Consider the following 14,024-nt stretch of genomic DNA (forward strand, 5'->3'; position numbering starts at 1 on the left):
AATTGAGATTTATATCTACCTCATTTTATCATGCTCTACTTCCATGATGTTTTTATTTGTATTTATTTTTATTTTTTGCCTTTCATTCTCTCTTTTCTAGCCTTTTATTGATTGGATTAGGTTTCAACTTTTTACTTTCTTCTGCTTTGGATGGTATAGATTCAGCATCTTTTCTGTTAAATTACCTATACATTTTAACATACATAATTGACTTAAAGAGTAAATTTTTCCCCTCTCCTCCCAAACAAGCTAAGGACTTAAGATTTATTTATTTATTATTTTTTAAAAGATTATTTATTTATTCATGAGAGACAGAGAGAGAGAGAGAGGCAGAGACACAGGCAGAGGGAGAAGCAGGCTCCATGCGGGGAGCCTGATGCGAGACTCGATCCTGGAACTCCAGGATCATGCCCTGGACTGAAGGCAGAGCTTAACCGCTGAGCCACTCAGATGGCCCAAGACTTAAGATTTAATTCCAATTTTCCCTTCTAATTTTTCATATGAATGGCATGTATTCTCCTATTTCCATCTTTTCCGCCCTCCATTAATGATTATTATTTTTGTCTACCTACAATTAATAATTACTCCCACTTTTTGCATACTAACCTTTTCTTCTGTTTTTTTTTTTCTTGCTTTATGAATTTCACCCTTCTTTGTTTTAGTGAGGACTGATGATTGGTAAATTCTCTGCTTTTGTTTGAAAATCTCTAATTTGTCTTCTTGAATTATCTTTTAGTTATAAAATTTGAATTTGGTGATGATTTTCTTTTAGCATTCTGAAAACTATTCCATTATTTTCTAGTATCTATTATTTATTTCGAGAAGACTAGTGTTGATCTAATTACTGATTCTTATAAGTAATCTGCAATTTCACCCTAGAGTTCTTAAAATTTTACTGTTTACTGTTCTGCAATTTCACTATAATATGTAGAGGTTGGGCTCTTCCTATAAATTCCTGCAGGAATCTACTATACTTTTTTTATATCATGGTACAATACATTTTCTCAATTCTGAAAACTCTGTCATTTCTTCAATACTGTCATCTATTCATTTTATTCTCTTCTTTGGCACTCATTTCAGACTTTTATTGGACCCTGCCCTTAATGTCTTAATATCTTTCACAGTTTCCACTTCTTTATTCCTCTGTGCTATATTCAGACTAACTTCTTCAATCCTATCTTCCACTTACTAATTATCATTAAGTGCAGATGTTACTAAGTTAAGGGTCTGAAATTGGGAAATTCTCTAATCTGCTATTTAACCATTCGCTGAATTTTAAATTTTCATATCTATATTTTTCATCTCTAGAATCCCCACATATTTCTCAAAACTGCCCATTCCCTTTTCACAGTTTGTTCTTTCCTGCTATTTTCTATTTCTTCTTATATCTCTTTAAACATTTTTAATATGGTTTTATAATTTCTTTCAGAATGCCCCATTATCTCAAAATCTTGAGGTGCTAATCTTCCTCATTGATATATCTGCTGCCTGTTGCTTATGGTAGATCATTTCCTTGTGTAATTGTTTTTTAGGCTCCTCTTCCAAGGGCATTGTCTTCTCTTGGGGATTCTGGTTGGTCTAGATTATAGAAACATCGTTCCAAAGTGGTTTTACTCTTGTGTCTACCAGATGGCAAAGAGTTATCACCAGCCCCAAAACAATTTTTATGCTAACTTATCCGCTTAGAGATTCCCATACTACGTGGATAGTATAAATTCTGTTTTCAATTCTATGGAGCACAGACTGGGGGTTATAATTTCTTAGAGGAATTATTTCACCCAGAGGTCCTGTTAGAGATAAGCCTCTTTGCTGTCCCTAGGGCGGTGGGCAGAGTTTCATTAGTTCCCTTCTCACTAGGGGGGCAGCTTTATGCATAAGTCTGAGGCCCAACTCCCCACGCCATCTTTGCTCCCAAAGGAGCACAGGAATACCCAAACTCCATTAGGAGTTTCTTTAGGGTTTCTTCACTGGTCTAGTCATACCACACACAATTTTCCCCTCTATCCCTACTGCAGGGTCTGTGGGTACTCGTTGTTTTGGTTCAACTCATTCTTCATTTCTTGCACCTGAAAATTTCACTTTCTTTCTCACAAGCTTGGCTCCATTTTAAAATATTTGGTGGTGTTTTATTTAAGAAGTATCTGTAAGTATTTGTAGTATGAAGCCCCTTGTTATGTAAACCCATAATTCATTATAGTTTTCTATAATCCATCTTATCCTAACTAACCAGAGCCTTTGCAAGATAGGTACCTTGTCTGAAGCACAGCAGTGTTCTCTATGCAGAGGTTATATATCAGAAGCATGAAGGTGACTTTTTAGAATCCAGAGTTCATGGCCCCACATGTATTAAGCAAAATCCAGTTGTCTCTACTCCCTTCTCCTTTATAAAACCCACTTCTTTTCCTTCTATTTTTAAAAAGATTTTATTCATTTATTCATGAGAGACACAGACAGAGGCAGAAACATAGGCAGATGGAGAAGCAGGCTCCCTGCAGGGAGCCTGATATAGGACTTGATCCTAGGACCCCAGGATCATGACCTGAGGCAAAGGCAGATGTTCAACCACTGAGTCACCCAGGTGCCCCTCTTTTCCTTCGTGACACACTTTGTAACTACGTTTATTTGTGTATCTACCCATTGTTTATATCTCTGGAGAAGGCATAGCCCATTCTTTCTTGTTCATCATTGTATCTTTAATGGTTGATGATAGGTGATCAATAATGACATGTCACATGAATGAATGAACAAAATGAATGCATCTCAGGCAGCCATCCTGACACCATTCCTGGCCTTAGAGTTTTGAAACCCCTGCTGAATAGAAACACTTGCAGAGTGCTATCTTATAAACAGGGGGTAGTTAAGCAAGGCTTTTTTTCTTTTTTTTTTTTTAATCAAGGCTTACCAAATGACTAGGTAAAACCCACCCAGGATGTTCCCACATCCTTCCAGGTGTAAAAGTCCAAGCTCAGGACCAGACTCCAGGCAGCACTTAGCAGTTCCTGTCTCAGCCTCTATTCTATCCTCACTGCCTCTCCCTCAGGCACACTCTTCCTTCATGGCATGGAGCCCATCAGATACACTCACTTCCCTAAGATGCTTGGCCAACCTTAGGGCTAGATTCCCAAGCTCTGAGCCAGTCCCTGGGAATGGGCACCAGAAGAGCAGAGAGAAAAGCAGAGAAATGCCTCTCAAATATTCTCAGAGAAGAAAATGTTCCATAGTTTTACCTCTCTTTAAGAATTAAAGTATTGTTGGGGCACCTGGATGACTCAGTCAGTTAAGCGTCTGCCTTTGGCTCAGGTCATGATGCTAGGATGGAGTCCCACACTGGGCTCCCTGCTCCACTGTGAGTCTACTTCTCCCTCTGCCCCTCCTTCCTGCTTGTATTCTCTCTCTCTCTCTCTCTCAAATAAATAACTAAAATCTTTTTTAAAAAGAATTGGAGGGATCCCTGGGTGGCGCAGCGGTTTGACACCTGCCTTTGGCCCAGGGCGCGATCCTGAAGACCCGGGATCAAATCCCACGTCGGGATCCCGGTGCATGGAGCCTGCTTCTCCCTCTGCCTGTGTCTCTGCCTCTCTCTCTGTGTGTGTGTGTGTGACTATCATAAATAAATAAAAATTAAAAAAAATAGAATTGGAGTATTATTATTCAACTTTACCCCCAACTCTGAAGAGATATAAGACTCAAATGCAATAACAAACATAATAATGCCATGAGAACAGTGATGGGAACCATGGGAATGGTCTTCTAGAGAAGCCCACACCCCCACCTGCCATCTTGACTTCATCTTTGGTCCATCCTCAGGTACCTGGAGACCAGACACCTCCCATCTTATATCACATTTCATATTCCACAACACATGTCTCACTGCATCCAACAAAGGGGGGTGTGGGGTCCCCACAGGCTTTAGGGCATTTTAATTGGCAGGTTTTTCTAATTATAAGTACAGGACATGTTTACCGCAGAAAAATGGAAAACATAGGAAGTCACAAAGAAGGAAGACAAAAATCATCTGTGGGCTTCTCACACAGAGAACTATCTGTTTAGGTATATACTTTTCAAGTCTTCTTGTGACTTAAAAATTTGGATCATCTCTACATATAGTTGCCTATCCTGCAGCTTCTGCTTTCGTTATAGAACAAACCCTTACCCCCAAACTATTCTCAAGAAAATATTTATTTGTTTATTTATTCATTTGACAGAGGGAGCAGCAGACAGAGGGAGAGGGAGAAGCAGGCTCCCCAAGGAGCAGGTAGCCTGACATTGAGCTCAATCCCTGGAGCCTGGGATCATGACCTGAGCTTAAGGCAGATGCTTAACTGACTGAGCTACCCAGGCACCTCTCAAGAAAACTTTTAATAATAATTCGTAAATATTCCATAGATGGATGTCCCCTGGTGTACCTGAATGCATATCCGATTGCTAGATATGCGAGTCATTTCCTCATTATAAGCCTTTAAGCATATGAGTCATATAATAAAATGTCGTTCAGCTGACTGGGGTTCCATTTATTCTTTAGGAAGTATTTCCAACTCACCTGATGGCTTCCCCCACTTCAGGCTGGGGTCTCTGGTCTAAGTGCTTGTGTGCCATACAGCTGGAGCATCTGTCTAGCCTTATGAGCAGAGGGGAGGGGATGTGCAACAAAAGAGCAAAGCTGAGGAATAAAGACTTACAGGGCTACCATTGTCAAATCTGGCTTAGAAAAATAAAATAATAAATATAAATAAATAGCTCTGCTTGTGTCTGTTGGTACGAAGGACTGAAGTAGCAAAGCTCTGGCTCAGCTGGTGGAATTATGGTGGGATGCAGGAAGCAGCCATAGAGGAAAGAGTCCCCAAATACCAGCTCTGTCACTGTGTGATATGGCAATTCCCGTGAGCTGCCTGCTAGTCTCCACCATAAAAGGTGGATAATATACACCTCGGAGCATGGTAAGATTAGTCAGATAGCATTTCTGAAAGGCCCACTTACTATTTCACTAAATTTATCGCATAATGGGTTCCCCCAAATTAAATATCCAAATTAAATATCACAATTAAATATCCATATGCCCTCATATATTTTCCCATACATATTTGCCCTCATAAAATGTATCCATCTGTGTGACGATTGAAAACCATATCATAATTGTTACCAATAAAAATGTGTTGCTGAGGGTGGGAATTCTGAATATTTGTTAATTTAAGCAACCCAAACAAGCTTGTCCCCACTCCTTGCTAGTTTTACATGTTAAATGTTAAATTTTCATGTTGATTCAGTGGAACAGTGCTTTGCTGGGACACTGAGTACAAAGGAGGAGCCCCAGGCTGCAGTGAGCCTAGGAGGACATCCTCCTGACAGCAGGGCAATGTGAAATGAAATGGACAACCACAGGGCCCTGCAGGCTTACTTTCCAAGTCAGTGACAAGGCCTAGGGGTGGAGATGGTCCAATAGACAAAGCTGGTTCTACAATAATTTGGTCCTGCCACTTTAGGATGGGAGGGATGTGTGAGGTGTATCCCTGGAGTACATCCCACAGGTATGTTCCTGCTAGCACTAGGTCAGATCCCTCTGTGAGGGTCTCTGCTAGGCCTTCTGGTGATAGAGTCAGGATGGAGTCCCCAGTGAGCCTCTTGTCCCCAGTGAGCCTCCTGAGAGATGCCATCTACTTGGAGACTAGATGATAGACTCAATGACTTATTCAGAGCTTTTCCAGGCTTGGCATGGACACTCCATGAAGGCCTGCAGAGTCAGAGGAAGTGAGGAGCTGAGAGTGAGAACAGAGGAAGTTGGGGGTAAGGAGGAATAATGGGTTGGGGCAGGCCTTGCAGCTCATGAAGGCATAACAAATTTGCAGGATCTGATGGGGTGAAGGTCCCCATGATGAGAAGATCTCTGCTGGTTCCTGGAAACTCGGAGCCCACCGGCCTCCACAAAGCCGGAGGCCCCCTCATGAGTGGGGACCACACTCCTTGCAGTGACTGAAACTAGCAAGAAAACTTTTGTGATCGGGGACAGCAAGAGTCGGGAACCACACACACCCCTTAGCAACGCCCAACTTCAGAGCCTGGTTCAGCTTTCAGAGGAGAGTAGCCCAGACCACCTGGCTTTCCATTTCAACCCTGCCAAGCAGCTCCCCAGTTACAGGGACTTATGGGAGAGAGGAGACTGTTTTCTACTGGAAATATCGAGGGCAGTAACCAGGAAGAGGGGATTCTGCTAGCTTCCCTCTAGGGATGTACATGGAAAGGCAGGGGAGATTTCAGTTCAACATAGGAGAGATTTAAAGCCTGGGATCCCTGGGTGGCGCAGTGGTTTAGCGCCTGCCTTTGGCCCAGGGCGCGATCCTGGAGACCCGGGATCGAATCCCACGTCAGGCTCCCGGTGCATGGAGCCTGCTTCTCCCTCTGCCTGTGTCTCTGCCTCTCTCTCTCTCTCTGTGACTATCATAAATAAATAAAAAAAAATTTAAAAAAATAAAAAAATAAAAAAAAATAAAATAAAAAAAAATAAAGCCTGTGCTGCAGGGATCCCTGGGTGGCTCAGTGGTTTAGCGCCTGCCTTTGGCCCAAGGTGTGATCCTGGAGTCCTGGGATTGAGTCTCGCATCAGGCTCCCTGCATGGATCCTGCTTCTCCCCCTGCCTGTGTCTCTGCCTGTCTCTTTCTCTGTGTGTGTGTGTGTGTCTCTCATGAATAAATAAATAAAATCTTTTAAAAACAATAAAAAAATAAAGCCTGTGTTGCTACCAGCTCCTGGGCCTTCCTTGTGAGGTGGTGAGTTCCCCGTTACTAGGGCTATGCAAAAGAGGTAAGGACATCAAGAGGATTCCTGCCTCTTTGAGCAGATGATCTTTCTTGTCTCGTTCAACTCTGAAATTCAACTAATTCTATAAGCCAAGAAACACCATCTTTCTACAGGTCAGTTATATCATCACTTGTATGGATTCTATACCATGAGAAGTTAAAAATGCTGTAGCAATCATGATGAACAACGAAGACAGGCTTCTGCATACAAATGAGAAGGAGTAATAGGGCTCGTTGCTCCATGAGCCCCACCACCAGTGTCCTGGCTCATGCTCATCTTCTCTCTGGAAGACTACAATCCCTTCCTGCCATAGATCCTTGAGGTTTATTTCCATCACTGGGCACCATCCCTGACCCTCCATCAGCAGAGGGTCGAAGTCCTTTCTTGTACAATGTCACAGCAAGGGAAGCAGTAGGGTGACCAACTTGTCCCAACCTGTCCAGAACTTTTCCAGTTTGAAAACTGAAAGTCCTGTGTCCCAGAAACTGCCTCAGTCCTGGACAAATCAAGGCTGTTGGTCATGCTGAGAGGCAGGGAATTTACAGATTATTGTTTCTTGGAAGATTGGGAGCCTCTTAGGGAGCCAAGTACAAACAGTAATACCTGGTACAGAGCCCCACGTGGTGGATGCTCAGTAAAGGCTTATGAGTGAGTGAGCCCAGGGCTCCTGCACCAATGCTTAGCTGCCACTCTACTCCCCTCAAATGCTCTGAGAATCAAAGGCAAAGCAGGAAGCTTTCAAAAGGCCCTGAGGCATGAGGCAAGAATGATGTAAAACGACTGAGAAAGTGGTCTGTTTAATCCCATCCTGCAAACTCATTGGCAGCCCATTATGCAAGGCAAGGGTGACTCTGGAAGCCTGCTGTCCTCCCCGCCCTTCCCTTGGCTACTACCCCTTTCCTCCGGGCCCATAGGGACCTCAGTGCATTCTCTAGCTGGCTCATCTCCTGGGGCGTCGCAGAGACCAGCCCAGGAATTGTCTGACATCCACACCCCGTACCTGTCCCACTTAAACTTTCTAGGTACCGGTCCCTCTGCACGTACCAAGCTGGCTGAGTGAACTAACTGGATAAACTAGTTCTGGCGTGAGGTCTACCTGTGCTGTGTTTCCCAAACTTGCTATGCTCCACCTGGGAGTCACATTTGGGAGACTCGAGCTAGATGCAGCATAGCTTCCTAGAGCATCACTGTTACTCCAAGATTTAGGGGGAAATACATTATTTGGAAACATACACTATACTGTGTAGGAAAACCTAAAATTCACTTGATTTTAAGATAAAACATAAAAGATTCCAGAAATATAATACTCATGGTTCATCCACTCATCCTCTTGTCTACTCCTATGTGGAAACCTGTTTACTCTCTCCTAGAACTCAGGGCATCTTGGCGGGTTGGTTGGACAAACACTGGCTTACTGAGGCCCTCCCCAATGACACCTGCATTTTAACTGAGGCTTTCTGTGCTCTAGGCCAGCATCTCTCAGGGGTGTAAGAGCATTCTGAGGAACAAAAATAGGTATTACTGATGTTTGTTACCAGACTCCCAGGTTCCTATAGGACTCAGGTGCACACTGAATTAATTCATTCTTTCTTTCTTTCTTTCTTTCTTTCTTTCTTTCTTTCTTTCTTTCTTTCTTTCTCTCTCTCTCTCTCTCTCTCTCTCTTTCTTTCTCTCTCTTTCTCTCTCTCTTTCTTTCTTTCTTCTTTCTTTCTTTCTTTCTTTCTTTCTTTCTTCTTTCTTTTTAAAGATTTTATGTATTCATTCATGAGAGACACACAGAGAGAAAGAGAGGCAGAGACACAGGCAGAGGGAGAAGCAGGCTGCATGCAGGGAGCCCAACATGGGACTTGATCCTGGGACTCCAGGATCACGCCCTGGGCCAAAGGCAGGCACTAAACCCCTGAGCCACCCAGGGATCCCCCTGAATTTCTACCAAAGGGTTCGTGTGCCTACTTTCTGGGAGGCAGGGAGCAACCCTGTGGGAGTCAGCACCAATGCTGACCAGACTGAATATCCCCAAGTTCATTTGGGGTTACTGTCCCAGGCTGGTGCTCTTCCCTCCAGCCATGTCAGAGCCTCCAGCATTTCCCCTGAGCCTCCTGAGCATCCCAACGGGGCAAAGGGGTTCGGAGGACCGGTGCTGGGAGAGGGCTGCTCACTGGAGTATCCACCCATCCTTCAACCTCATGGTGTAGCCTGACACTCCCTGTCTTGGTTTCGTTCCCCACCCTGATCAAATGTAATCCATCCCAAACAGGAGGCCACACCCCAGGAATCAAGATCTTCTAAACTGAGAGAGCTGGGGATTGATCAAAGCCAGCCAGCCAGCCTATACCCTCAGCTTCTGCCAGGTTTCATAGCAGGTCTCTCAGCAAAGCTCAGACCTAACTGGCCCTGCTCCCAGTCTCATCTCCATCAGCAACTTAACAGCATGAGATGAGGATCTGAGAACTTGCAAGGACCTCAGAGATCACTGAGCTCAGGCCCAAATGTTCAAGGATGAGAGAATCCAGAACTGAGAGGCATTCTGTGGCCCTGAAAGGAAGAGGGCTTGGAATTAAGCTGACCCCGAGAAGGAATTCCTGCTTGCCATGTATTGGACAGGTGGTCTTGAATGAGCCTCCATTTCCTCAACTGTGAAATAGAGATGCTGACACCTCCTTTGCAAGACTGTTGTTGAGAATAGAAAAAGTTTAGGAACATAGATTAACAAATCAAGTTCAAAGGAAAAATACAACTATTCAGCTAAGCCTAGAAGAAAAGCTGGAGCACAGAAATACATAAGATCCCATCCAGTTACTAAAAAGCAAGCTTCAAATTTGTCTTTAAGTCTCCTTAAAGGCAAAGTAGAAGGGAAACTGAATTGGTTATAAAGTATGGTAACCATAACATAAACATATACCACTGCAGACTAAAAATCAAGCTTCTACCTGTTATCAGGACTTGCTATACCATTACAGTAATCAAGGCAGTGTGGTATTAGCAGAGAGATGTACACATACATCAGTGAAACAGAAGAGAAAACCCAGAATAGATCCACACAAGCATGGCCAACTGGTTTTTGACAAAGGAGCAAAGGCAATTCAATAGAGAAATGATAGTCTTCTCAACAAATGATGCGGGAGCAATTGGATAACTATAGGCAAAAAAAAAAAAAAGAACCTCACACCTATACAAAAATTAACTCAAAATGGATCACAGATTTAAATGCAAGGCTATAAAACTTTTAAAAGAAGACGTAAGAGAAAACTTTCAGGAACTAGGTTTGGTGAGGAGTTCTTAAGACATACACCAAAAGCAGGATCCAGAAAATTAAGAATTGATTAATTAGATTTCATCAGAATCCAAACTTTTTTTTTCTGTGAAAGATCCTATTAAGGGGATCTTAAGCCACAGACTGGGAGAAAATATTTGCAAACTACATGCCCCCAAAAGGACCTGTATCTCATATATATAAGCAGCTCTCAAAACAATAGTAAAAAATCTGGTTACAAAAAGGACAAACTATATGAACAGACGTTTCAATGAAGAGCACACACACATGGCAAATAAGAACATGAAAAGATGTTCAACATCACCGGCCATTAGGGAAATGCAAATGAAGACCATGCTGAGATGTCACTTCACACCTATTTGAATAGCCACAATAAAAATTAGTGACAACACCAAATGCTGGCAAAGATGTAGAGAAACTGAATCTCTCCTACATAGCTGGTGCAAATGTAAAATTGTACGGCCACTTTGGAAAAAAGTTTGGTAGGTTCTTAAGAAAAAAAAAAATCAACAAGCAACCACCATCCAACCCGGCAAATGCACTCCTAGGCATTTATTCTAGAGAAATGAAAGTCTATGTCCACGCAAAAACCTGTACATGATTGTTTATAGCAGCAGCTTTACTTGTATAGCCCCACACTGGAAACAACCCAAATATGCCTCAATAGGTGAACGATCAGATAAATCACAGTACATCCATACCATGGAATACAACTCAGCAATAAAAAGGAACAAACTATCGATACAAGCAACATCCTGGACAGATCTCAAAGGTATTATGTTAAACAAGAAAAACCAATTTTAAACAGTTACATATCTCATGGTTCCATTTATGTGACATTCTCAAAATGACAAATTATAGTGATGGCGAACAGATTAGTGGTTGTGATGGTAGTCAGTCGGAAGCGGGCAGGCATGACTACAAAGGAGTAGCACAACAGAGATCTTGGTGGCGATAGAAACAGTTTTGTGTCTTGAGGCAGTGGGGTGGTAGTTTCATGAATCTGTATGACAAAATGGCATGGAACTATACACATTACTGCAATGTCAACTCTCTGCTTTTGGTATTATAGCGCAATATGTCATATGGACCCATTGGGAGAAACTGGGTAAAGGGTACATAGTACCTCTCCATACTATTTTTCCTATGAATACATGATTGTTTCAAAATAAAAAGTATTTTAAAAACTCAAAATAAATCAAGCTTTGTCTGGTACTAAGAAGTCAGCTCTCTCCCATGTTCTTCTCCCATGTTCCCTTTGGTTCTCCCACCAAAGACCATGGTTACAACCCATCTGTGCTGGTCCTGTGTGGTACAGACAAGTGTACATTCACACAGCTATTTCTTTATGTCCTTCTTCAACAGAAACTGTGAGTGCAATGCCCACATGGTAATGAACTTAGGATATTAAATGGAGGCCAGACTCACCCAGCCCCAAGCAAGGTCCTCTGATGGGTCCACAGCCTGGAGCATCCCAAGCTTCTTAGCTTCACCATGCACAGCTTTCTGGCTTTGGCACATAAATGGAGCTCTTCTCAGGCCAGCACCGCCACAAGCAGAAAGCAGGGTGAAGCAAGGGCTAGAAGTGGTTAAACCCATGGAATGGGATAAAACCAAGCAGAGGTGTGAAGAGGGAGAACAAGGAGGGACGAGGTCTGCACAGAGGACCACCCACACTCCTCTTCATTCCACAAACAGAGCAAAAGAGGATGTGGGGAAGCCATGCTCCCAACCCAACATCTCAACATCATATCTGGGTCTACTTGAATGGAAAAAAAGTTACTATTACAGACACAGGAGAATGATCAGAAGGAGGTAAGACGAGCTATCCATTTTGTGAGACATAAATCACTCTTCTCTTTGTTCCGTAGGTCACAATTCATCACCAGGAGAAGGGCTTTGAGTATCATTATAAGAGGAAAGATGTGACCTGTGACCCCTACCCAACCAGTTCCCCCCAACCCCCACATATAAGCAGGGCAAGCCAGGATCTCTCAGAGGATGGATAATGCTGTCCTGAATATCAGAGACATACCCATTAACCCAGGGCAGGAGAAGTGGACACCTCGTAATCCGTGAGGTCAGTTAAGGAATTCTTTGTTCCCGGGTATTCTCTTGAGAGGCATGAACAGTCAGATTGGTGGGATATAGTACTCCCCTCTGAAAACCAAGACGTTAAGCCCAAGATGTCTCCCCAAAGTTAGGTGTCAGAGGCCTTAGGAAGTTACAGACACAGGCTAGGATAAAGTATCTCTCCCTCATTTTGGGGCTTCCCTCCCAGGTCAGAGGTCACTGGGCCACTCAGGCCAAGCTGTGAGATCTGTCTCTCCCTTTCTTCTCACCGTGTGTCCCCTGCCCACCATCCCCACTGGACTCTCCCTCACTGACTAGATAGATATATACTATTTCCCTATGCTGGGGCCTGAGGTGTGGGAGTTTCTGAAATTTGGACAGCAATTACCAATGGTCTACTCCTCTTATAAGATAATCTACGTTTGCCCCCCCCCCAATTTCATTTTAAAAAGAAACAGATCTCTTTGAGGCTGCCAGGATGAGTTGGCCACAAAGGCTCTCTCCTGCCTCCCCACCCCCACATTCGCTGAATGAACTGTTTTTAATTTAGAGTCCTGGATGTTGAAGTGTTCTCTCTGACAATGACTGGTGAGCAGGTCTTCTGCTTCTTAAGAATCCTGTAAGCCAGAAGCAATAGAGACATCTCCAGAATAAATACAATTGCATTTACTCCTACAGGAGAGAGTACAAAAACCTCATCCCATAAATAAGAGTCACCAGGCTCTTTAGGGGAGAGTTGTGGAGTGAAAAGGTGTGGTGACCCTGTTATTGACTGGGAACATCCACCCTGTAGCTGTGACAGTGACCCCTGCTCATGGCTGGGATGTGAGTGTCAGGAGGGCCTGAAGAAAGCACTGACCCCTCGGAACAAGCATACCTACTGGATCCCCAAGTGCCAAACCAAAATTGAGCAGTACTGTGTGATGGTGAGGGCAGGGTGCACGGCGGTCAGTCTCTGACCCTGGGGTTTCACACACCCAGTTAGATATTCCACCCCTTTCTGGCTATGTGTCCACACCTCACTAAGCCTTGTTTTCCTCATCATTAATAGGATAGTAATAGTATCCACTAGACAGAGTTGTAGTGAGGATTAAATATGGGTGAAATATGTCCAAAGTTCTTGGTCCATCCAGAGAGCTCCATTAGTGTCAGCTACTATTACTTTTCCTTTGGACGTTATTGCTAACTATAGTTTCTCTTAAGGATTAACTACGCCTCCTGTAAGGCATAATTGGTAGACCAGCAGGTCCTAAATGGTGTTTAAATGTGCAGTCCTGTTTGTTGAGGAAAGAACTGACATCTTCTTGAAGCCAATCCTGGAGAGTCCTGCATGGTTTACAAAACCCTTTTACTATGTCTCCTCCCACATAATCCTTAAGGAGCTCCATGACGTGGGGATCATTCATAGTACCCATTTTTGTTTGTTGTTTTAACATAAGGACTCTGCTGCCAGGGAAGGTGAGAAATTTCCCATGTGTCACCAGTTAGTAAGAGGTTAGACTTAGACTTGGATGTCTCCTGGCCTCATCCCCTTCCCCTAAACCATATGGTATGTGGGGTTTTGCAGGAAAGTCATAAACCCAATTGGTTAGTCTGTTCCAGCAGTGAGGAACCCATGAAAATGATGGGTCCTTAGGCTGGGTGTTCCCTGTTTGCACCCATGTCACCCATGTCATAAGACACATGCAGTCCATCACCCAGTGGGAGAGGGCAGAGGAGTCACCCAGCCTCTCACTACGAGGGAATCTCCCGACAAACTGCAATCCCCTGACAACCCCCCGTAAAAAAAAGGGTTATGTGAGCTTAACTAAGGGAATTCTAGGTCCCAGATTTGCCTTGAGATATTCAAATTGTACCTGGTTTCAGGTTAAGTGCCGCTAAGTGG

At 43.4% G+C, this 14,024-nt stretch overlaps 1 protein-coding gene across 2 annotated transcripts in view; it reads right to left on the bottom strand.

Moving 5' to 3' along the window:
* Positions 1-14,024, bottom strand: part of SLCO2A1 (solute carrier organic anion transporter family member 2A1) — an 81,433-nt gene that overhangs the window by 65,640 nt on the left and 1,769 nt on the right. The window contains exon 1 of one of the 2 annotated variants that reach the window (XM_035705299.2): positions 11,495-11,632. The exons of the other annotated variant lie outside the window; for it this stretch is intronic. Coding sequence (XP_035561192.2) covers positions 11,495-11,587 — 93 coding nt within the window. The 5' untranslated portion in view covers positions 11,588-11,632. Of the gene's footprint in view, positions 1-11,494; positions 11,633-14,024 lie in introns of those variants that run through there. 2 annotated transcript variants of the gene reach the window in all.

This window comes from Canis lupus, chromosome 23 (genome assembly GCF_003254725.2).
Source record: "Canis lupus dingo isolate Sandy chromosome 23, ASM325472v2, whole genome shotgun sequence".
Lineage (NCBI taxonomy): Eukaryota > Metazoa > Chordata > Mammalia > Carnivora > Canidae > Canis > Canis lupus.